The sequence below is a fragment of the Acomys minous genome, assembly GCF_964271855.1.
Source record: "Acomys minous genome assembly, chromosome: 4".
Lineage (NCBI taxonomy): Eukaryota > Metazoa > Chordata > Mammalia > Rodentia > Muridae > Acomys > Acomys minous.
Window position 1 is genome coordinate 42,415,351 of NC_140486.1, and position 22,619 is coordinate 42,437,969.

Below are 22,619 nucleotides of genomic sequence, written 5' to 3' on the forward strand. Positions count from 1 at the left end.
TTCAGTCTGGCTACCTGTAATGTCATTTCCTACCTGCCATGGGGACATGGCCCTGCCCAATATATAAAAGGACAGACCTATCTCGCCCTTCTCTCTGACCCTCTCTCTGTATATATGATTCTTCCCCTCTCTTCCTGTTTCTCTGTCTCTGTCTCTGTGTCTCTGTCTCGCTCTCTCTGTCTCTCTCTCTGTCTCTGCCTCTCTCTCTCTCTCTCTCTCTCTCTCTCTCTCTCTCTCTCTCTCCCTCTCTCTCGGTACACCTCCCCCCTTCATTCTTTCCCCATGCTAAGTTAATAAACCTCGGGTATTCTAATAGTTGATATGTGTTGTTTTCTCATTTTCTTATATTAAACATAAAAGAAAGAGTATATATAGATATAGATATGAGTATATATTATATATTTTATGAGTATTTCTGAAAGTATATTCTTATATACTCCTAATAATATTGTATATAATATATAAATATTGTATATAAGGGTATATATAAAACTCAATAATAAAACAGGCTTAGTGCAAGTTAATAACATGAAACTTAGACTAATATATATACTGTAGGAATGTTCAGAGTAGGCTAGGCTCAAATAGAAGAGTGTGAGGGTTAAATATATTAAATGCATTTTCTATTCCCTGGGTTTATCAAGATGCAAATAAATTGTGAGTTTAGGAGGTTCTGCATTGTATTGGTTTTGCTGAGGTCTCGCTGGCCTGTTCAGTAAGAAGAAACTGGTGTTTTGATTAACTGCCACAGGCAGATAACCTTGAGCTTTCTGTAATGCACCAAGAAGTTATCTTACTAAAGCACATACAGACAGAATATAGACATACAGACAGATGATAGATGATACAGACTATATGTGTATATGTATGTCTGCACATGTATGTTTCTGTATGTGTGATATGGGGTGTGTGTGTGTGTGTGTGTGTGTGTGTGTGTGTGTGTGTGTGTGAATTCTAACACTTGCCTTGTCCCAGGATTTTTGTGAAAAGCCTTTAGCTGGTCTTTGCTACTTGGTTCTTCTCTTTCCCAGCCTTTACCCCTCCTCCACCCCAAGTTTCACTCCCTAGCATTAGATAGGAGAGAAAGAAGGATAGATGGGAGAGAGGAATTAGAAAATCGTGAATCTGATTTGTTTCTTTTTTGACCCATTGCTACTATCAAACCAAACCAACCTCCCTAAAGGACCAAAAACACTCCCCCTAGTCTCAATTGGGGGCGGGGGTACCCTGTGAAAAGTTCCCAGAATTCCAAACGTCACACAATTGCAGAAATTATCTGCAGCAGTCAAAACCACGCTTCTGCTAGAGCACAAGGCAAATCATAGTCACCTGCTGCAGACGCTCTGAAGCAGCCCCACAGCCCTATACCTGGGATTAAAAGGAAAGAGCATTCTTATGATATTTCTGTGTTTCTTAAAGAAACCAAAATTCCAGCATTCTCAAAAATGTTGCTACAAAAGTCTGTGAATGCTGAGTTCTAAGTGTGAAGGTCAGCGCAGTCACAAGGGGGGCTTTGAGCTGTGGGTCGTCCTACACCCAGAACTGGGCTTGCAGTCATTTTACAATGTACTGGGAGTTCTAAGTCTCTCAACAGCCGGTTTCATGATTTATATGGGTGGGAAAACAGATAAAGAACTATCTTTATAGGATGACAGTCTGAAAAGCACATGTTGGCCATTACATCATCAGGGCTGAGACACTGCGGGGTTCTTCTCTACACAACAAACAACTGGCTGTATGGTTTCTGGGCAAAGTAGTCAAAAGCATGTGTTTGACTACTGTGGTGCGGACATGACCAATGAACATTTCTAGGTAGGAGCACATCAAAAAACCTCTGGGTATTGTCTTGAATATTGTTGTCCAGTGTGTGATATTGTCCTCTTGATTATACTATAGGAAATGTGTAAATATTCTGTGCCAGGAAGTGAAAAGAGTGAATGGATCCTGAACACACACACATACACACACACACACACACACACACACACACACACACACACACACACTGTCATTCCACAGCACTGAGTAATATACTTGATTATGGATATTAAACTCTTCAGATGAAGTCTAGTAGATGTTTAGTCTAGTTGTTTAGTCTAGTAGAGAAGATAAATAAATAATTAGAACTCTCAATTTAATGCTTCATCATGGAGATGTGCACAAGGACGGAATGTGAATGGGAGAAGAAGGAACTGAGACTCGTGAATGTCATCAAGAACTACACTTGTTGCATCCAAACCCTATTAAACCATGTCTCCTTTCAGCAATGGCCCGGCTCCCGTTCCCTGTAGAGCTCTACTCCAAATGAGCGTTATTCTTTATCGCCGTCTCTCTGGTTTCAGGAAAATGAAGTTGATATATTCATTCCAACAACACCTGACCTATATAAGATTGTTGCATAAATATAAAAATACATATAAAATTTGTTGGATGAAAATTCAGTTTAGGATAGCTGGGTGCAGTGGCTCACGCTTGTAATCCCAGCACTTGGGAGGCAGAGGCAGGCACATAGCTGGGAGTTTGAGGCCAGCCTGGTCTACAAAGCAAGTCCAGGACAGCCAAAGCTACACAGAGAAAATCATGTCTTGAAAAACAAACAAACAAAAAATTAACTTTAGGTTATTGTCTGCACATGCTAAGAAAGTAAACAGATTAAAGTGGTTCCCTTATGTGGGGCATCAGTAAAAGAATAGAACTAAAAGGAATATTATCAGCCACTCGTAAATGACATGAAAATTAAAAGACACCTAGGTACTGTCTGTGCATAAGGTAAGTAAAAAGGTCAAGTTTCAGGGAAGTATTAATGCACTTTAGACCCCATCAATCATCATGGTCACTGCAGTGATGTGTGAACACTGCATGCTCTGGAGAAGCGTTCCTCTTCAGAATCATAAAAGTGGAACAGAACACACTGCAGATGAAACACTTATGACAATGTCAGATGAGGAGTGCTGGCTAGACTAGGTCTTCTCAAGGAAGGGAGAAGTCAGGGTGGGCTATGGCATTATTAACAAATATCTGAAGGTGTGTCAAGGAGGCAAGGAGAATTCCTCTGAGGTTAGAGATTAGATAAATGGCAATTTCAAAAGGACAAAGAGCAAGTGAAAAGACTACATCCTATATCCTAAGTAGAATGTAAATAAACAAACACCTTCCAAGATAAGCAACCTTTGTTCCTTCTACGTTTTATTGAAGAGAGGCAAACTTTCCTTGATCTCAGGGTGCAACTGGCCTTTGGTGTGGAAGCAGAGCTCACCCTTTCAGGCCAACAAATGCACACGTATTTAGCCTTAATACTATTTGTTTTACCCTGAAGGTCACTAAGAATCCCTGAGCAGCCTCCATCTCAGGACATGGCCAAGATGGAATAATAACTAACTACATTTACTATGTTCAGTTTGCAGTTTTGTTTGTTAACTTGGGGTTAGGGAAAAAAATGAGCAACATCATCCATGCTGTCAGCCTGCAAGACCCAGTCTTTGCAGTTAGTTACAGAGTTAGTGAACCGTGTCACTAGTGGAGTTGTCAGCTCTGAGGTGAGATCCACTGTTCCTCATCACCTGAAGTATTATATGTTTGGTTGATGACCAGTACTAAAACCACAACACTGAAACCTCAGTCTGAGAGTCAGAAATATGATTACTAACCTGCCCGATGCCATTGGAGGAACATATGTATATATGCTGGAGAGAGCTGCAGACACTCAAAACCCATATTGAAATGTCCAGCTTACATGTGTTTAACCTTAAAATAACAATTTGTTTGCATCCCCTAAAACTGGTAGTAGATTTTTTTATAACAGCTTGTTCTGAAAATACCATTTGCTTTCAAAAAAACTAAATGTTGTAAGGCCTTGTAACTAGTTAACAAATGCTCTGAGATCATTTAAAACTATGTAACTCAATCCCCTGCCCCATTGTGTACTCAGCCTGTTTAAGTTTAACTTGCCTTTAAGAAAACAATGAGAGCAACCTGACTTTGGCATCTGCATCTGAGGTAACCAGCTTTACAACCCAAGCTAAGCGCAGAGCTTTCATTTTATTTTATTTTTTTTTTGTTTTTTTTGTTTGTTTGTTTTTTTTTTGAGACAGGGTCTCTCTGTAGCCTTGCCTAGAGCTTTCATTTTAAAGCATACTCTTCCACTCCCTTGGGTCAAAACAATGTATGTACATGTGTTTTGCGGTAATCATTTTTTTAATTATGCGGGAATCATTTCATGAAAGGAAGCAACTCATTTTAAGCATCAAAGGTAATCTGTAGATATATCTCAGTAGACCAGGCCCTCCTTGATGCCTGCCCACTGATGTGCTCATCGCACTATCACCCACACTGTCCTCTATCAAGAAGCAAGGCCAAGGAAGAAAATTAAAACTATTTTGACTCTAGTTAGACACTTAGATAAGTTCAAACTATCTAAAGGTTAGGTTGGGGTATACTTTCCATACATTTTAGCAAATTTACAGTGTCAAAAACATACTGGGGGCAGATGCAGGTGGATCACTATGAGTTTGAAGCCAGGCTGGTCAACTAAGCTAGTCTAGGACAGCCAATGCTACACAGAGAAACCCTGTCTTGAAAAACTAAATCAAAACAAAACAAAGATACTGGCAATGGCAAAGAAAGGCATAGTAGAAGAATCACTGCCACCTGACATGTACCATATTGACAATGGTAATGCAAATGTGAAGGACAACATGAGCACAGAAGAGCCAGCAGGTATTTTTTTTTAATATTTTTGTCTAGATTTTTATTTTTTTCATTTTTTATTAATCTATTCATATTACATCTCAGTTGTTAGCCTGTCCCTTGTATCCTCTTATTCTTCCCTCCCTCCCACTTCCCCCCTTCTCCCCTCCCCTATGTCTGTGATTGAGGGAGAACTTCTCCCCCTATATATGCTCTTAGAGTATCGAGTCTCTTCTTGGTAACTTGCTATCCTTCCTCTGAGTGCCGCCAGGCCTTTCCATCCAGGGGACATGGTCAGAAAAGGGGCACCAGAGTTCGTGTAAGAGTCAGATCTCACTCTCCACTCAACGGTGGAGAATATCCTGTTCATCTGCTAGTTTTAGGTAGGGGTTCCAAGTTTACTGCCTATATTCTCCTTGGCTGGTGCCTTAGTTTGAGGAGGACCCCAGGACCCAGATCCCCCTTTCATAAAGTTCTTCTTGTAGGTTTCCAGGACCCTGTGGATCCTACTCTTTCCCCATTTTTCCATGCTACTCTCACCTAAAGTCTCAACAGGATGTCCTCTCCTCTGACCCACTTTCCTGGTATGTAAAGTTTCTCATGGGACATATCCCTTGGGCTAGTGTTTTGATATAAGTGAGTATATACCATTTGTCTCTTTTTTGCTTCTGAGTGAACTCACTCATTATGATAATTCCTAGTTCAATCCATTTGTCCACAAATTTCAGGAATTCCTTGTTTTTAATAGCTGAGTAGTATTCCATAGTATAAATGTACCACAGTTTCTTAGTCTATTCTTCTACTGAGGGGCACTTAGGCTGTCTCCATGTTCGGGCTATTATGAATAAAGCAGCTATGAACATGGTTGAGCATATGTCCCTGTTGTGTGGTAGGGCATTTTCTGGGTATATTCCAAGGAGTGGGATAGCTGGGTCTTGAGGAAGCCTTATTCCCATTTTTCTGAGAAAGTGCCAGATAGCTTTCCAAAGTGGTTGTACTAGTTTGCATTCCCACCAGCAATGAAGGAGTGTTCCTCTCTCTCCATATCCTCGCCAACATGTGGTGCCAGCAGGTATTATATGAAAAGAAAGTCCCATGCTCATAAGGTCCTGTGTGGTGGTGTCACCAGATCACATGGGATCCATTAGCAAGTTCTTAGATTTGTAGACAAAGAAAATTTAAAACAACCTTGAAAGGAAACACAGTGAGTGGTACATATACACTATAGAATACTATTCAGCTATTAAAAACAAGGAATTCCCGAAATTTGTGGATAAATGGATTGAGCTAGAAATGATCATAATGAGTGAGTTAACCCAGAAGCAGAAAGACTCAAATGGTATATACGCAATTATATCTGCATATTAGCCCAAGGGGCATGGCCCATGAAGGCTTTCACTTACCAGGAAACTGAGACAGAGGGGAGGACATTCTAGTGGGACTCTAGATGAGAGAAGCATGGGAGAATGGCAAAGTAGAAGGATCCAGAGGGTCCTAGAAACCTACAAGTAGAACATTATGATAGGCAGATTTGGGCCCAGGGGTCCCACTCAAACTAAGGCACCAGCCAAGGACAATACAGGCCGTAAACTTTAAACCCCTACCCAGATCTAGCCAATGGACAGAACATTCTCCACAGTAGAGTGGAGAGTGGGATATTACTTTCTCACATACTCTGGTGCCTCACCTTTGACCATGTCCCCTGGAGGGGGAGACCTGGTGGCACTCAGAGGAAGGACAGCAGGTTACCAAGAAGAGACTTGATACCCTATGAGCATATACAGGGGGAGGTAATCCCTCTCAGGAACAGTCATAGGGGAGGGGAATAAGAGGAAAAGAGGAGGGAGGGAAGAATGGGAGGATACAAGGGATGGGATAACCATTGAGATGTAACAAGAATAAATTAATAATGGGAAAAAAAAAAACCACAGTGAGAACTTTATAGAAAACTGGGTGAACTGTAGTTCTTGGCAGCCACCAGGAGGAGGGGGCATGGTGAAAGGAGAGATGTGGGTCTAGAAATCAGGCTAAACACAGAAATCCTCAAGCAGCTGTGGGGTCAAGTTATCAGACAGACAGAGAATACCTGGAGTGATAGGCAAGCTGTCTTAGATTTTTTGGCAGTATTTGGGGAAAGCAGGTAAAAGAAGAGAAAGAAAAAAGAAGATTACAGCTTTACTAGGATATAAGTTAAAAGCCATTTGCATGGACAAGGTGGAAACAAGGGAGACCTAGGTACGCAGAGTTCTTTTTGCTGTTGTTTTGTTCTGTTTTCATATTTTGTTTGTTTGATTTTTGAAGTTTTATTGGTTTGGTTGGTTGGATTTTTTTATTTGTTTGTTTGGGGATTTTGTTGTTGTTGTTTTTGTTAGTTGGGTTTTTTTTATTTTGTTGTTTCTTGTGAGAGGGTTTCTGTGTGTTATATTGGCTGTCCTGGCCTTGAACTGACAGCAATCTGCCTGCCTCTGCCTCACAAGTACGGGGATTAAAGGTGAGTGCCAGAACACCTGGCATCAAACTTTTTTAAGTCCCAAATTGTTTTAAGAGGACAATAACCCTTCTTGAGTGTTTCTCCAAAATATGTTGTCTTCATTGTTCAAGAAAAAAACAAAACAACAACAAAAAGAAGAAACAACGTATCCTTTGTGACAAAGGAAGGTATTACTTCATTGGTCAAGACTGTTATACAAACACTCTGGAAAAGACAGACTGAAAGAAAGTGATGAGTATCTCTACTCACAAGACAGGCAGAAACATGAGAGAAAACCGACAATTGCTACTAGGCATGGTAGACTCTCTGCTCTGTACATATCACTTTATAAAAGGTCAAGCTTTTGACTTAGTTACTGCCATTATTTTAATGCACAAATGTATCAGTTCAGGCAATAGGAAAGTGAACCCATATTCTAGAGGCATGCAGCTGCTCTGAAGGACACACAGCCCAGGACACAGCACACAGGGAACTGACTCCACCTTCTCTTGTACCCCAGCCTGCCACCAGCCTATCAGGGCTTGATGAATGCACATCACATAAGGAGAGAAAATGTAGAAAAACAAAAGACAGAAAGGGAAAAATGGAGGGAAAGGAAATAATGGAAAATGTGTTGGAGCTCTGCACATTTGCTCATCCATTCACAGCTACAAAGGAGAGAAGACCCTTCATCTCACCTGCAGATAAGAAAAGTGGGCTCAGGAAGGGAGGAGACTTTCCCAAACCTGGGAGAATGTCAGGGATCAAGATAACTAACTAGCTTTTCCTGCAAGAATTTGGGTCCAACCTTTCCAGAGCCCTGTTTTCTACTCAGGTACCACTTTTCCCAGCCTGGAGGCCACACAGGGTCAATCAATAACCAAAGATATCTATTATCCAGCACAGTGGGTGGAGCCTGTACTGCCATCTGCCTATATACCCACTCCTCATGTCTGAAGAGAAGCACCTGCAGAGTCCTCCTGACCTTTGCACCCAGATCCTCAACCATGAAGGTGGCAGTTGTCTTTCTTCTCGCTGCCTTGGCGCTGCTCACTTTACCAGGTAGGAGTGTTTGCATGCTCTTCAAAAATTACTAAAAGAATTTTGATCTGTCACTTTATACCTCCTGGGAATTAAGATAGCCTAGCTAACTGCTGCCACAGAGTTGAAATGAAGTCAGTGGGAGTGAATAAGAAAAGTGTTTCTAATGATAATTACAGAAAGAAGTTATTTTTAATATCATCAAGTAAGCAGCCCTGGTAAGACTTATCCTTGTCTAAAGCCAAGGCTGCTAAGTGAAAGGACCAGACAAACTCCATTTTGAAAAGGAAACTCCATTTTCTGTTAAACCTAGCCAGTGGTTGAACCCAGATTGCAGAAAACCACAAACTAATCTAACCAGGAAAATATTCCCTAGCAACACAATCAGCTCACCTTGGGAAAGTCCATATACTCTCTGGTGGTTAAGCTGACCAGAAAGTTGTCTGGCACATAGCAACTACCAATTAGGAGAAGCCAAGCCAAAGTTCCTACCACTCCCATGACTGCTTCAACCAATCTTTCCTCTAGGCCAACTTGCCCCTACATCTATTACCCAAACACAAAACACCAAGTCTTATAATGCTCTGCTTTCAGTTTTTCTGCCCTAATGTGATCGAATCTATACTCTAAAACCCATTTCTTTCTCTAAATCCTATAAAAACCCCTCTCAATTGAGACTTGAGGCTGTTTCCCTGTATCTGCTGTGTCAGTGCAATGGAGGGTAGCCCAGGTTCGAACCTGCATTGAAGACTTCCTTGCCATTGCATTTGGAGTAGGCTTTTGGGTGGTCTGTTTGGAGAGTATCTTGAAATTTTGGGCATAACAACTACGACATTGATGTGGTAGCAAAGAAAGGGTTCCACGTAAAACACCCTTCTAACTCTAGAAATGCCTACTAGACTCATTAAATCCAAGGCTGGCTTACCAAATTGAAATGCTTATGAACTTGCATAAAATAAATAACAATTACCACTATTTAGTTTGCACAGAATGAGTGGTATTTTGAATGACTAATAGTTTTACCTTTGAGCCTGGAGAGATGGCTTAGAGATTAACACCACTGACCACTCTTCCAGAGGTCATGAGTTCAATTCCCAGCAACCAAGTGGTGGCTTATAGCCATCTATAATGTAATCTGATGCCCTCTTCAGGCCTGCAGGTATACATGCAGGCAGAGCACTGTATATATAATAATAAATAACTAAATCTTTTTTTTTTTTAAGTTTTACATTTGATCTGTAGAATCTGTAGAATGTTTTAGAGAGAAAACATCATGTTTGAGCAGAAAGAATAATCCCCAAAGTTACCTGGAGAATGTTGGGATATAATTCTGAATATGACTGAAATCGGCTTCGTTTTGTAACTAGAATCAACACTTTACCTCTGATGCTGATCGGGCCAAGATTTTGCTGAAAGCTAAATGTGTGCTTTACTAAGATGTGGAAGAGCAATGTTTACTGTTTTAGATAAATATTTATCAAGGCAAACAGGACTTTGTCCCACCTCACACCTAGTAATAATTACAACTGCACGCCTGTAATGAGCCCCGCTCTTCAACTATCACACTCATTTGCATTCTGGACCCACAGGGGCCCCAGCAGCTGCATTTCCTCTGATGAGTCCCAGAGATCTGTCTCATTCCCTCAGAGCTCACTGACTGAAAACTCAGTTTGAAACATTTCCCCTGTGGGGGCGATCAGATTAGAGTCCTTCTCCTGGTAAACGTAGCCACATTCACACTTACCATCTGGCTTTTAAAAAGTAATTTTTGAAACTATAATATAATTACATCATCTCCCACTTTCTTTTCTTCCTTCGAAACCCTGTCTTGTACCTCCTTGCTCTCTTTCAAATTCAGTTTTCTTTTTCATTGCTGTTACATATTTAAATGTTGTACATGTATCATATGCTTTATGATACATATACATAGATTTGTTTTCTGAAGTAGGAAGGGGATGTTTCCTGAACTGTGTAAATACATGAAAGACAAATTGGTCAGCCAGTACAATTCACCTGTGGGAAAAAGCTCTGTGAGAACTGGTGGTGAGTTGGCAGAAAAGCCCCAGTTTTAACATTATTTACAAAAGAAACTTAATTACATCAAAACACTCAACAGCTATATTCCATACTGCCATCCATACCCTGAGATACTGATATTTATAATTCAATGACTGAAATGAAAATTCTATCGGGTACAGAGACAGCATTGATGGGCATTCCAAGGGTATCTGATTAGTTGGTGCCTAAACATTTCAAACTCTGAGTAAATAATTTCCATTAGCAAGGAAGTAGGCCAAATTACCTGAAATACCAAATTGATGTACTTAGTAACACTCGAAGTTTTCCTTAATTCAATTCAAGATCTTAGCAAGCAAAGAGTAAAAAACACCTGATGGTGTCATTGAAATTCATGAAAATTAGACTGGACGTAAGTAATGGAAGCAGAGGGGTCATATGACACTGTAATCTTTGGTAACTAAGAATAGATCTGGCTTCTTTATTTGGGATCCATGTTGATATTTGATTTATGTTTTCTAGGTAGCACTACAGCTGACATGATGGAGGGAAAGGTAAAGAGAATTTGATAATTTCTTAATATATATTACACACACACACACACACACACACACACACACACACACACACACACTATGTGAGGCAAGGCTTCCCTTGCTCTCCAAGAACTCAACTATAGACCAGGCTAGCTTCAAACTCACAGAGATTATCCTGCCTCTGCCTCCTGATTACTGGGATTAACGGTGTGAACCACCACTGCCTGGCTTAGTTTATAATTTTTAATTCTCCAATAACCTATAAATGCTGAAATTGTTCTATTCAATAAAAGTACATCCAAGATATGAACATGCATGGTAGTGTATTTTATAATCCAACGCACTCAGATGCCATGATTACCAAGCTTGAGGTCAGTTTGGTTCACCCAGTGAGACCTTGACAGAAAAAGGAAATAAAGAAATACACTCTAGCAAGTTACCTTCTTAGTTTAGCCTTAAGTCAGGATTAGGGGCTCACAAGATTGGGAACCTCAACTGCTAAACACAGATGCAATAGCACATCCCCCATCCTGCAAGGTGCTGTGTTGAAAGAAACGCCCACTAATCACCCAGCATCTGTCTACTGCATGCGGTGAAGGACATTTTTCTACAGATGCTAGAGCTGGCTATAAGTCGAGTAGTTTGAGTGAAGCTCTCATGTCATTCCAAGTAGCCCTGGCTCCTGACTTGACCATGTTGGCTTTCATTGCTTCTAATTCCTACGTAGATTAGTGGAGGAAGTGTCCTTCACCTCATTATGTATAGCCCAGAAGGAAACTGGTGATGAATCTGAAGTTATAGGGAATAAATCATTACATCTTTGATAAGTATTATGGGAAAAAAATCTGGTACCATTAGAAGCAAACCTAGTTAGAGGGATGAAGAAGGTTCCTAACATACTGTTCCATGAAGAATAAATAAATGTTAGTAAAACAGAGCTGGTGGGATGATGTCCTGGAATGAAGAGCTGATGAGGGACTTGAATTCAGGGACCAAGAATCACTAGAGATGTGACTTTGGCTGAATTCATCGCTTTGTGACTCTCCTCTTGAGGAAGAGTGTAAATGACAACTTTACAAGGTATTTATTGAGAAGAGCAATGATTAGTTAATTGACAGTTCTGATTAAGCAGTGAGAGTTTTCCAATAGAATAACACACACACATACACACACACCAAAAAAAAAAAAAAGCAAAAAAAACCCAAAAAAACAAACAAAAAAAACAAAAAAAAACAAAAAAAAACAGGACAGAGACCTATAAGAGGTGCTTATCAACAGTCAGCTTTTACTAAAAACACATCCCCAAACTCCAAGCACTGACACCATCTCATGCCCATGTGCAAAGGAGAAACACCCGTGTGCAAGGAAGACCATCCTGTAAGCAGCTGGTGTTACCTTCCGTCTTTCCTCACATCTCACCAGAACTTCATGACACAAGTGGGGAAATGATTATTTTCCCAATTTTCTGATGAAGTGACTTAAATCAATGCAGAAGCTAGTAGATCCATGATGTCATATAACTAGGAAAAGGACATAACTTGACCTTAACTCAGATTTTCTGATTCCAAGGTAGATTTTTCCTTTCTATTGTTGTTGTTTTCTTATACAATACCCAGTGCCATTATCCTAATTGTGGAAAAAAATGAAAAAAATCTTAATATTTTATTATAAAACGAAACATTGAGAACTGGTAGAAAATGACTGTTTAATTCTGTGTTTAGGCACAGAATTGCAGTGATGAAATTATGGAATGTCCCATGACTTATGACCCTGTGTGTGGGAGTGATGGAGTTACATACGTCAGTGAATGTACCCTGTGCGTTGCAAACAGGTGAGGAAGAAGTTAATTTTTAAATACTTAAGTACTTATCATTATAATTTCATATATGTTATCATCTTAAAGCCTAGGTCAATAAATAAATCTCCTTTCTTTTTGTAAATATTGAATGATTTAAAATTGCTTGGATAACAAATGCCCCAATTTTGTTTCTTTCTTTCTTTCTTTCTTTCTTTCTTTCTTTCTTTCTTTCTTTTTTTTCCTTTTCTTTTTTTCTTTTGGTTTTTGGGACACAGTTTCTCTGTGTAGCCCTTGATATCCTGGAATTCACTCTCTAGACTAGGTTGTCCTGAAACTCATCTGTCTCCTGTCCCTGTCACCTGATTAAAGGCCTGTGCCACCAGTAGCCAGATAAGCCTCAATTTTCTTAGCTATACAGTTAATTGTCTAAATTTTCAAAGAGTCTGTACATACAAAATATCTTTAACCTAAAAAAAAATAATTATTGACAAAAGCAGACATTGCATTTTCTAGTACTCCCCTAAATTAGCAAATGTGAATTCTCAAGTGAACAGACATATATTTTGTAGCATTTGTATTCACGGGTATGAGAGCTAACCTGAGCAAAATCTCATTTTCTGAAGAGTTTAATGTTGAGGAATAGGAATCAGGCTAAGACAAACTGATGTCACGATTTTTCTCTCCCATTGTGACCAAGCAGATGTACCAGTCATTATGCTAGGCCCTCCATGTTTTTCCATATGCTTGTGGGAAAAAATCAGAAAACTAAATGAAAGCAAGCAAACAAACGCTCATGGGTGCACGTAAGTGCTTCTTGTAAGTTGTGACAATCCCCAGAAACAAGAATGTAAAGGGTTACATGACCAAAGCAAAGATGGTGCTATCCTCTTAACTGGGAGGTTGAAGAAAGGCTTAATAGAAAGAATGCCATTTCAAGAGGTTCTGAACTTCAATCAAACCACAGAGATCGCACAGGTGACAGAAAAGACTTAGATCTTCTTGAATTGACTCGATGTTAAAGACTTTGGCTCAGGCTCAATTAACTATAAATTGTCATTATTTAATCTGCATGGATTTCTTATCTTTGGTGCAAGATCTCTTCAGGGATGACTCCAAATGAGTTCAGAACAGTCTCAGAGTTTATCCAGAATTATAGACATTTTAGACTCCAAACAGTAGGCATTCAGCTTTATGGTGAGTGTGTGTCCCGTCTGTAAATGCTACCCGCACACTGCAGACTTTGGAAGAAGAAACCTGAATTTCAATTCAGCCTGTTATTCACCAATCTACCCGGGCTACTGATTGAAGCCCTAGCTCAGGAGGTCAGAGGAACAGTTGACCTTTGTACAAAGAATACATTTGAAACCACTTGGTAATTTCATCATGACGTATGTTGTTGAAATTTAGGTCAAGCATCAGTATTTCCACCAATGGGAAGGAGTAGAGCCTACAACACCCTCAAAGATATGTGAACTTCCAAAGCATAAGGCCTAAAGTCCAAAGATTTCTATTTAGAGAGAAGCATTCAGAGAAACATGAGCAAAGTGCTGAACACACTCTCCTTTGACCTTTTGTTTTGTTTTTTGAGACAGGGTTTCTCTATGTTATCTTGGCCATCTTGGACTCACTTTGTAGACCAGGCTGGCCTCGAACTTACAGCGATCCACCTGTCTCTGCTCCCAAGTGCTCTCCTTTGACCTTTAAACCTACTGGTTGCAATTTGGCCACTGTATTCTGTCAAATGCATGTAAATGTAAGAGGCACATTCAGCTGTCTGAACATGCAGCATTTCACCCTGTGTTCTGAAATAACACTTACTGTCTAGAGATAAACTTGGCTTCCTCAAAGGTAAGGGATGTTCTATAGTGCATTTTTTTCTACTGGCAATTAAAAGTTGCACAGGGGGCTGAGCCCCTGACACTGCCTGGAGGGCAGGATGGAGAGCTAGATAGCCCAGAGACCTAGGACAGAACCAAATATGACTGATTAAAAAAAGTCAATGAGATGATTCCTAATGATATTCTGCTATGCTCATAGATTAGTGTCTAGTCCAGTTGTCATCAGGAGGCTCCATCTAGCATGGATGGAAACAGATGCAGAGACCCACAGCCTAACATTAGGTGGAGCTCAGAGAACCCTGCAGAAGAGGAGGAAGGATTTTAGGAGCCATAGGGGTCAAGGACACTACAGGAAAACCCATAGAATCTACTAACATGGGTTCATAGGGGCTCACAGAGAAAGAATCACTATCTAAGGAACCATGAAGAATATCAGATGCCAGAAATGTTTTCGGTCGGTATGTCACTGGCTCTCAAACACAGATAGTACAGTGAGAAACTGAAGTTTTAATGTTGTTAAACTCTAAAGTTTAAATAAGCAAATGTGCTTAAAGAGCAGAGCAAACCAAAGCAAACAGCACAGCTGTGGATAACAGGCTCATGTAAGTAACTTTGAAATTGGCACTGTCATAAGTTAATGTTAATATTACACTAATGTTGAAATAAAGAATGGGTCCAAAAATGCACATGTGAAAATAGATGAATCATATCTTCTCCAATAATCAAAAAATAGAAAAGTTGTTGCATGCCAATAGGTTCAGGGAAACAATTACTAGAGAGAGAGAACTGTAGAAACATTCTTCTAACTAAGGAACAACAGAATCAAAGGACATTTATATTTTTGTGGAAGAAACTGGCTTGGTCAAGGAAACATAGGAAAGGCAATGAAAATTTTACCTAAAGAAGACCTTAGTACTTATTACTGTCATGGGAATCTGATGGCCTGACACATTCAAGGCCTCATCTTCTGAAATGAAATGGTAAAAAGATAGAAAGCCCTGCCATACCCTGACAAGAGCTCAGATGGCCACCTGATCACCAAGTTCAGAGCATCAGTAGTAAAAGGAGTAATGGTGGATCTGAGATTCATTTCAAGGGTTCCCCAATAGGTCTGTGAACGGTACTGAGAGGCACTTTTCTACTCTGTTGTATCCCTTGTGAATATAATAGAAAGTAACAAATGTTCAATGAATACATGGATAAATAAATGAGTCTGGAAAAGAGAAAACTGGGAATAAACTATCAGCTTCTCATTTAAAGAAAAGCACAATTATTTCTAAATTTCATTGCTATTCTCCCATAGTCACTTACTTGTATCAATAAACTTCAAGCTGACCATTATTTATTTTTCTTACATCTCTTTTACAGGGAATACCAAGTTCCTGTCAAAATTAAACATTATGGGCCTTGCTGATAGTCCAGACTTTGAACTCTGTTCAGACTGCCATGATGTGTGGCTAACCTGTTTGTTGAATAAATGCATCTGAAAATATGTTGTTCTTCTCTAAGCTTTCTTCTCAGAAGCGTGGATGAATATACTGAGGACAGGGAATTTGGGAAAGACCCAGACTAGACTAATCATCACCAGTTAATTCTTCATGCCTGCAATATCACACATTACAGCTAATGACAATTCAGACTTGAGTGTGAACATGTGCAATGAATAGATTTGGGTAAGGATGAAGAAGGCATCCTGTGTCATGCCCAGTAAGAAATCAGTCAAAGAGCATAGGAGCTTTTTACCCAAGGTGTGTGAGTAATTTGTGAAGATTACATTGATTATCTGTGAGCCACCTAAATTCCACAGGGCTCCTTGTCCTGTGGTTGTCACTTGGCTAACAGCACAGCAAGCAAGTCTCAGGGATGTTCTTTTCTATGCAGCTGACCTTCCTTAAACCACAAGGAGTGCTCCTTCCTTCCTTTAACCACAATCACCTCTTATGCCTTGAATTTCTTCAATAGGAATCTAGGCGATAGCCCCATCCTGTCAGATCTTCAAAGTCTGTATTATGTAATAGATATAGACAAATAAAATAGAAGCAAGGCAGTGTTCTCAAGGGGGAAAGTATCTACAACTACTTAAAACAAAAAGAAAAGGGAAAACAAGTAAGATTCTGAGTTTTTAATAAATTTAGTATAAGATGGGACCGTAGTGGAAAGCTAGCACCTGGTAGGCTGTGTCAGATCTGCAGTACAGCGGGGAATGAATCGGTCAGCCATTGACCAAGAAATAACCAAGGCAAAGCTTTTATATAGTGGGAAAATGGAGTTGCCTAGTTACCAGTTTCTGGTGCTAGTCCAGTATTCCTGCCTTGAAACTGAACTCTAATCACTAGAGGATGCTGTAGTCTAGCAACTGACGCAAGCCAAGCATCCGGACAGCTTACCAAATAGCTTGCTAACTCAAGTTATACATGCAAGATGGCTTCCAGCATCTTATCTGGGCTATAGACGACACTTGGAGGGCACCAATCACTAAGGATGTCTCAGATGGTAACATTAATTTACTCACTTAATGTTGCAAGTTGCCCTGTCTAGTTGAACCACTCTGCAAGTTCACACACACAGAGAGAGAGAGAGAGAGAGAGAGAGAGAGAGAGAGAGAGAGGGAGAGAGAAATGTTTGTTTTGTTTTTATAAGCAGATATAAGCCCTAATCTTAAATATATCCTTAATGGCTCTGCTCCCTGTGCCCATCAGAAGGCAGGCATGTATATTCTGTCTGTATGTTTGGCACATATATTTCAAAGGCATGTCTAATAAATGGGAACATGTTTCAAAAAGAGACTATCAACACTGATGAGAGTAGAAGACTTAAACCTATGAAAAATGACTCAAATAAAAAAGAAATAACTTAGAACCGGTATGGTCTTTTCAATAAACGATTAAGAATATTGCCAGTCACAGGTGGGCAACCGCATTTCAGAAGTCAGAAACTTCAAATACCCTACACACTTTTGTAAGTACTGTCTAGGAATTAGTAAAGACATAAATTAGGAACAAAAACATTTTGGATCAAGGTAAAAACACACTCAATTAGCACTCTTAATTTTTTTTTTTTAAGAGCAGAAAAAGAAATCAGAAACAATTTTTATTTTTAAGAGTTAGAAAAGATAGTTTTAGAGAAAGGAAGCCAGGAAGCTGAAACAGGTGCATTTGATTCTCTCAGCCCACAATTAACCTAGGTAACACACTGAGAGTCTGCGGTTGGAGGCCTGGAGCCAGTCACTGTGGGCAGGAGGTTGACTCCACCCCTGGCCATCCCTGGGGTGGACCTAGGGATTAGAGACTGTGTATGCACATCTCTAGTGAATAGCTGACAAAGTTCTGGTGGGAAAGGAGGAGGGGCCAGGGCATCAGTGAGAAGCAGGCAGCAGTCATTTTGTTGTCCTGGAAGATGGCAGCTAGCCACATGGCTGCCGCTAAGAAAGATGGCAGCTAGTTGCGCAGTTGTCCTTAAAGACAGAGATTAGCCATGTGGTTGCCCCTAACAAAAATGGCAGCCAGTCACATGACTGCCCTTGAAGATGACACAGAGGGCAAACACTCCAACATGGTTACTGCCATGTGTTCAGAGGAACCAGTGGTGGACAAATTTAAAATGCGATGAAGCTGTAGTGACCTCAGGCTGTGCAGTGCAGGCAGGGAAGTGTGGCAGAGATGGCAGAAGCAGCAGCAGCTGTGGGGTTTTTTGCTTGGTTAGTTGGCTGGGTTTTTGTTTGTTTGTTTGTTTTTGTTTTGTTTTGTTTTGTTGCTGACCCTTCCATTAAGGCTTTGTGCCCTCAGGGCAGGAATAACCCAAATGGAGACATGGTTGGGCTTTGGGGGAAGTGGGGATAGCAGGGAAGGGAACCTATATGCCAGCAGGTGGAGTGCAGCCAGTTGAAAGTCACTCTAGGGAGGCAGAGGCAGGCAGATCTCTGAATTCGAGGCCAGCCTGGTTTACAAAGTGTGTCCAGGACAGTCAAGGATACACACAGAGAAACCTTGTCTCGTAAAGCCAAAATAAAAATAAAAAATAGAAAAAATAAAAATCACTCTAATCAGAGGAATCTAAAATTAGTCACACTATGCATTCGACATTATTTACCAAAAATAGTCCATACTGAGGCTTGCTGCAAACAGAGCTGCTGAGGGGTGGGGGGAAGTGCCCAACCACACAGCAGAGCAATTAACCTGTGCTCTGTACTAGGTACCTGGAGATATCGGAGCTTAGTATCATTGTTTCAGTGGCAGTCTTGAAAAGCTAGCCACGAAGGCTTCCTCACAGGTGGCTCCAGGAAAGCATAAGAAGTGGAAAAGCAGGAATTAGAGAAAATAATTTAGACAAGAGAATGGTACTCTGGGTTTCATTTCAGAGTCACGGGCATCAATTTTATAATCAAAATAAGATATAAGGCAGTAAGATTATGTTTTGGAGGAGTTTATTAAATGAGTATGGGGAGAGAAGAAAAGGGATGTGTACCACAGAGGGAGACAGAGGGAGACAGAGAGGGAGAGAATAAGAGAGAGGTAGAGAGAAAGGAAGAATAAGAGGGAGGAGTGAGGTAGGCTTGTCTTTTTATATAACCCTGGGCAGGGCCACACCCCGTGGCAGGTGGGCAGTGATATAATGATGATATGATAGGTAGGCAGACTGAAGCAGAATCCTAACACTTTTGTTTCAAAGAAGAGTCTAATAAACCAGAACATGTTTAAAAGAGAGACTGTCAACACTGATAAGAGTAGAAAACTTAAACCTATCAAGAGTGACTCAAGGAAATTTAGTTAAAAAGCAAAAACCCTCAGAAGAGGGAGGGTCTTTTCAGTAAATACAAAGGTTAAGAATATTGCTCATTGCAACCGGACAGCCCCCAGTTCAGAAGTCACAAACCTTGAGCACCCTGCACTCTTCCATATACTGGAGCAAGTGCAGGCCCCCTGGGGAACAGGATCAGCAAAACTGGTGAGTGAGCTGGCTGATGATTAAAAACACTGACTTGTGGTCTTCTCAGGCTAAACAGTTGGGGAGGAGCAGAAGTGGTCCCCCATTTTGGCTGGACATACCCTGGACTTGGGAGTCACAATTCTCGAGCACGCTGAACTTCTCTGAATACTGGAGCAAGTGCAGGCCCCTTGGGGAACAGAGGATAGGCACAGGGACACTGATACAGTATTCTGGCCTCCAAAACACTGTTCTACTCTGCTGCGGATCCAGCTGAGAAGACCAAGTGGTCAGAGGGACCCTGCTGAATCCTAGATCACAGGTAGTAGAGCTCATACGAATCTAGCTCCAGGAGGACAGTATCTGCCAAGCCAGTAGACAAAGCAGCTGCCTTCCTAAGGGACTTGCCCTCTCAAATGCCAGCATAGAAAAACAGAATCATCTCAGCAGATGACTAAAGGGAAGGGTAAGAAAACAACCAAATACCCCAGGATGGCATGGCTCCACCAGAAAGGCTAGACAACAGCAGACACTCAAACACAGCTGATTCTCAGGGAAATGACCTTAAAGATATGCTGATATCATTATTTGAGAATTATAAAGAGGAAATGAATAGATCCTTCTAAGAATTACTGGAAACTACAAACAAGTGAATAGAGGCCATCCAGGAGAAACAGGAAACAACAATTAAAGAGGCTAAAGAAATGGGTAAAGCTGTTCAAGACATGAAAACGGAATTAGATTCAATTAAGAAAACACAAATTTAGAAAACCCTGGAAATGGAAAACTTAAAGAAGAGATCAGGAATCAAACATGTGTCATCAACAGAATTCAAGAAATGGAGGAGAGAATCTCAGGGGCTGAAGATACAATAGACGAAAGCAATAGATATCTCAAAAAAAAAAAATTAAAACAGAAAAATTCATGACACAAAACATCCAAGAAACCAATGACACCACGAAAAAGTATAACCCTGGGATTATAGGAATAGATGGAAAAGAAGATGCCAGGGTCCAAGATCCAGAAAATATTTTCAAGAAAACGACAGAAGAAAATGTCACCAACCTAAAGAAATAGATGCCCTTCAACATACAAGAGGCCTACAGAACACCAAATAGAATAAACCAGAAAATAAATTCCTCCGACCACATAATAATCAAAGCACTAAATCTATAGAACAAAGAGAGAATATTAAAAGCAGCAAAGAAAAAGTCCAAGTAACATATAAAGGCAGACTCATCAGAATTACACCTGACTTCTCAAAAGACACCATGAAAGCCTGAAGGTCTGACATGCTGTCCTGTTGATACTAAGAGACCATAGATGCCAACCCAGACTATCATATCCAACAAAACTTTTAATCACCATAGATGATTAAACAAGATATTCTCTGAGAAAACCAAATTTAAACAATATCTATGTACCAACCCAAATCTATAAAAGATATTAGAAAGAAAAACCCCAACACAAATTAATCAGTCATTAATTCATTGCCCGCATCTTGCAATTAGAGATCTTGGCTACATTTTACCTACTCATCTCTCTCTATATATGCATTCACCACTCTTGTGAGGTCCTAGGTCATAAGTCATGCCATGCTCCTGTACTGGATACCAAATTCTATTTACACAGTCATTTCCTTACCTGTTGTCAATAATCATAAAATAGAAACTCTGTTTTAATTTTATAGGCATTGGCATGAGGGTGTCAGATCACCTGGAACTGGAGTTACAGATAGTTGTAAGCTGCTATGTGGATGCTGGGAATTTAATCCAGGTCCCTCGGAAGAGCAGACAGTGATCTTAACCACTGAGCCATCTCCTCAATCTTTTTCAAGACAGGGTTTCTCTATGTAGCCTTGTCAGTCCTGGACTCTGTGTAGACCAGGCTGGCTTTGAACTCACAAAGATCTGCCTGCCTCTGCCTCCTGAAATGCTGAGATTAAAGGTATGCGCTACCATGCCTGGCTTCATTGCATTTTTAAACAAATAATGTGAAACTGGGAGTACTGAGATAATCGTTAAGTTCACTTAATCAAAGACAGAATTCACATTATTATCTCAATATATACAGACAAGCTTTTGACAAATTCCAGCAGTCTTCTTAGTAAAAAGCCCTGAAAAAAATAAGAATAGAAGAAAACTGACCCAGGACAATAAAAATCTACAACCTATAAATCTACAGCCACATTACACTGAGGGGGAGAACTCACTGCATTTCCATTACAGTCAAGAAGGGGACAAGGGTTCCCACTTGCTCTGCTCTTATTCAACATGGTTTTAGAAGTCTCAGAGAAATAAGACAAGAGAACTAGAAGCCATACAGAGGGGAAAGGAAGAAGGCTAGTTACCCTTATTTGCAAATGATGTAATCCTGTACCTATGAGACCTATAAAGTTTCTAATTATAAACATTTTTGTTTTGTTTTTGTTTGTTTGTTTTTGGGTTTTTTTGTTTTGTTTTGGTTTGGTTTGGTTTGGTTTTTGGTTTTTCAAGACAGGGTTTTTCTGTCCTCGACTGGCTGTCCTCGACTTGATTTGTAGTTCTGGCTGGCCTCGAACTCACAGTGATACACCTGCCTCTGCATCCCATAAACACTTTCACTTTCAGTAAAATAATAGAATACAAATTCAACATAGAAATATCAGTATCTTTTCTATGCACCAATAGCAAACATGTCAGTAAAGATCACAAAAACAATTACCTTCACAATGGTTCCAAACAATCTTAACTACCTAAGAATAAGGCTAACCAAGGAAGTAATGACTTCTCTGATGAAAATGATATAACAATGAAGACAAATGAAAGACACTAGAATATGCTTGCTTTCTTAGGCCTTCCAACATGGAATAGAGACCAGTGGCTCTTAAAAAACCCTCCAAGCCTTCAGCACCAGAGAAGAACAGGGAGACACCACCCATATGGTCTACTATAGGTGCTCAGCATTGCCAGCATGAAGGCAGCCATGTTGCTTTAGTCTTATTTAGAAGATTAACACCATGTTACCTCAGCCTTACAGTCAGTGCTTTCCATGGTGATCTCCATAGAATGTGGGCCTGGAAGGCAAAAGCAGAGGGAATAACATGAATGGAGAGACAGTCAAAGCAAAACTGAGGGAAGAGAAGACAGTGAGGTAACACATGTCACACCTGACAAGATGTTTTCAGTCAAGGCTTCTTACTTTCAAGGGGTTCTTGAGTCTAAGGATTTGCATGTGAAGACAGAAGAGAAAAATCTAGATTTTGCAAGGAATTATTTTAGACAGCAAATTGAGAACAAACATGAGTGGTTAGGGCATCTTTTAATTGTCGA

General features: G+C 40.2%; 1 protein-coding gene across 1 annotated transcript in view; it reads left to right on the forward strand.

The window, feature by feature from the left end:
- The window catches only part of LOC311595847 (serine protease inhibitor Kazal-type 1-like), a 51,052-nt gene extending 35,177 nt beyond the window's left edge, over positions 1–15,875 (forward strand). Inside the window, exons 1-4 of the mRNA XM_084778812.1 lie at positions 8,106–8,218; positions 10,736–10,767; positions 12,471–12,580; positions 15,754–15,875. Of these exons, the coding sequence (XP_084634938.1) occupies positions 8,164–8,218; positions 10,736–10,767; positions 12,471–12,580; positions 15,754–15,799 (243 nt within the window). The 5' untranslated portion in view covers positions 8,106–8,163 and the 3' untranslated portion in view covers positions 15,800–15,875. Of the gene's footprint in view, positions 8,219–10,735; positions 10,768–12,470; positions 12,581–15,753 lie in introns of the transcript that reaches the window.
- Positions 15,876–22,619: the final 6,744 nt, after the last annotated feature.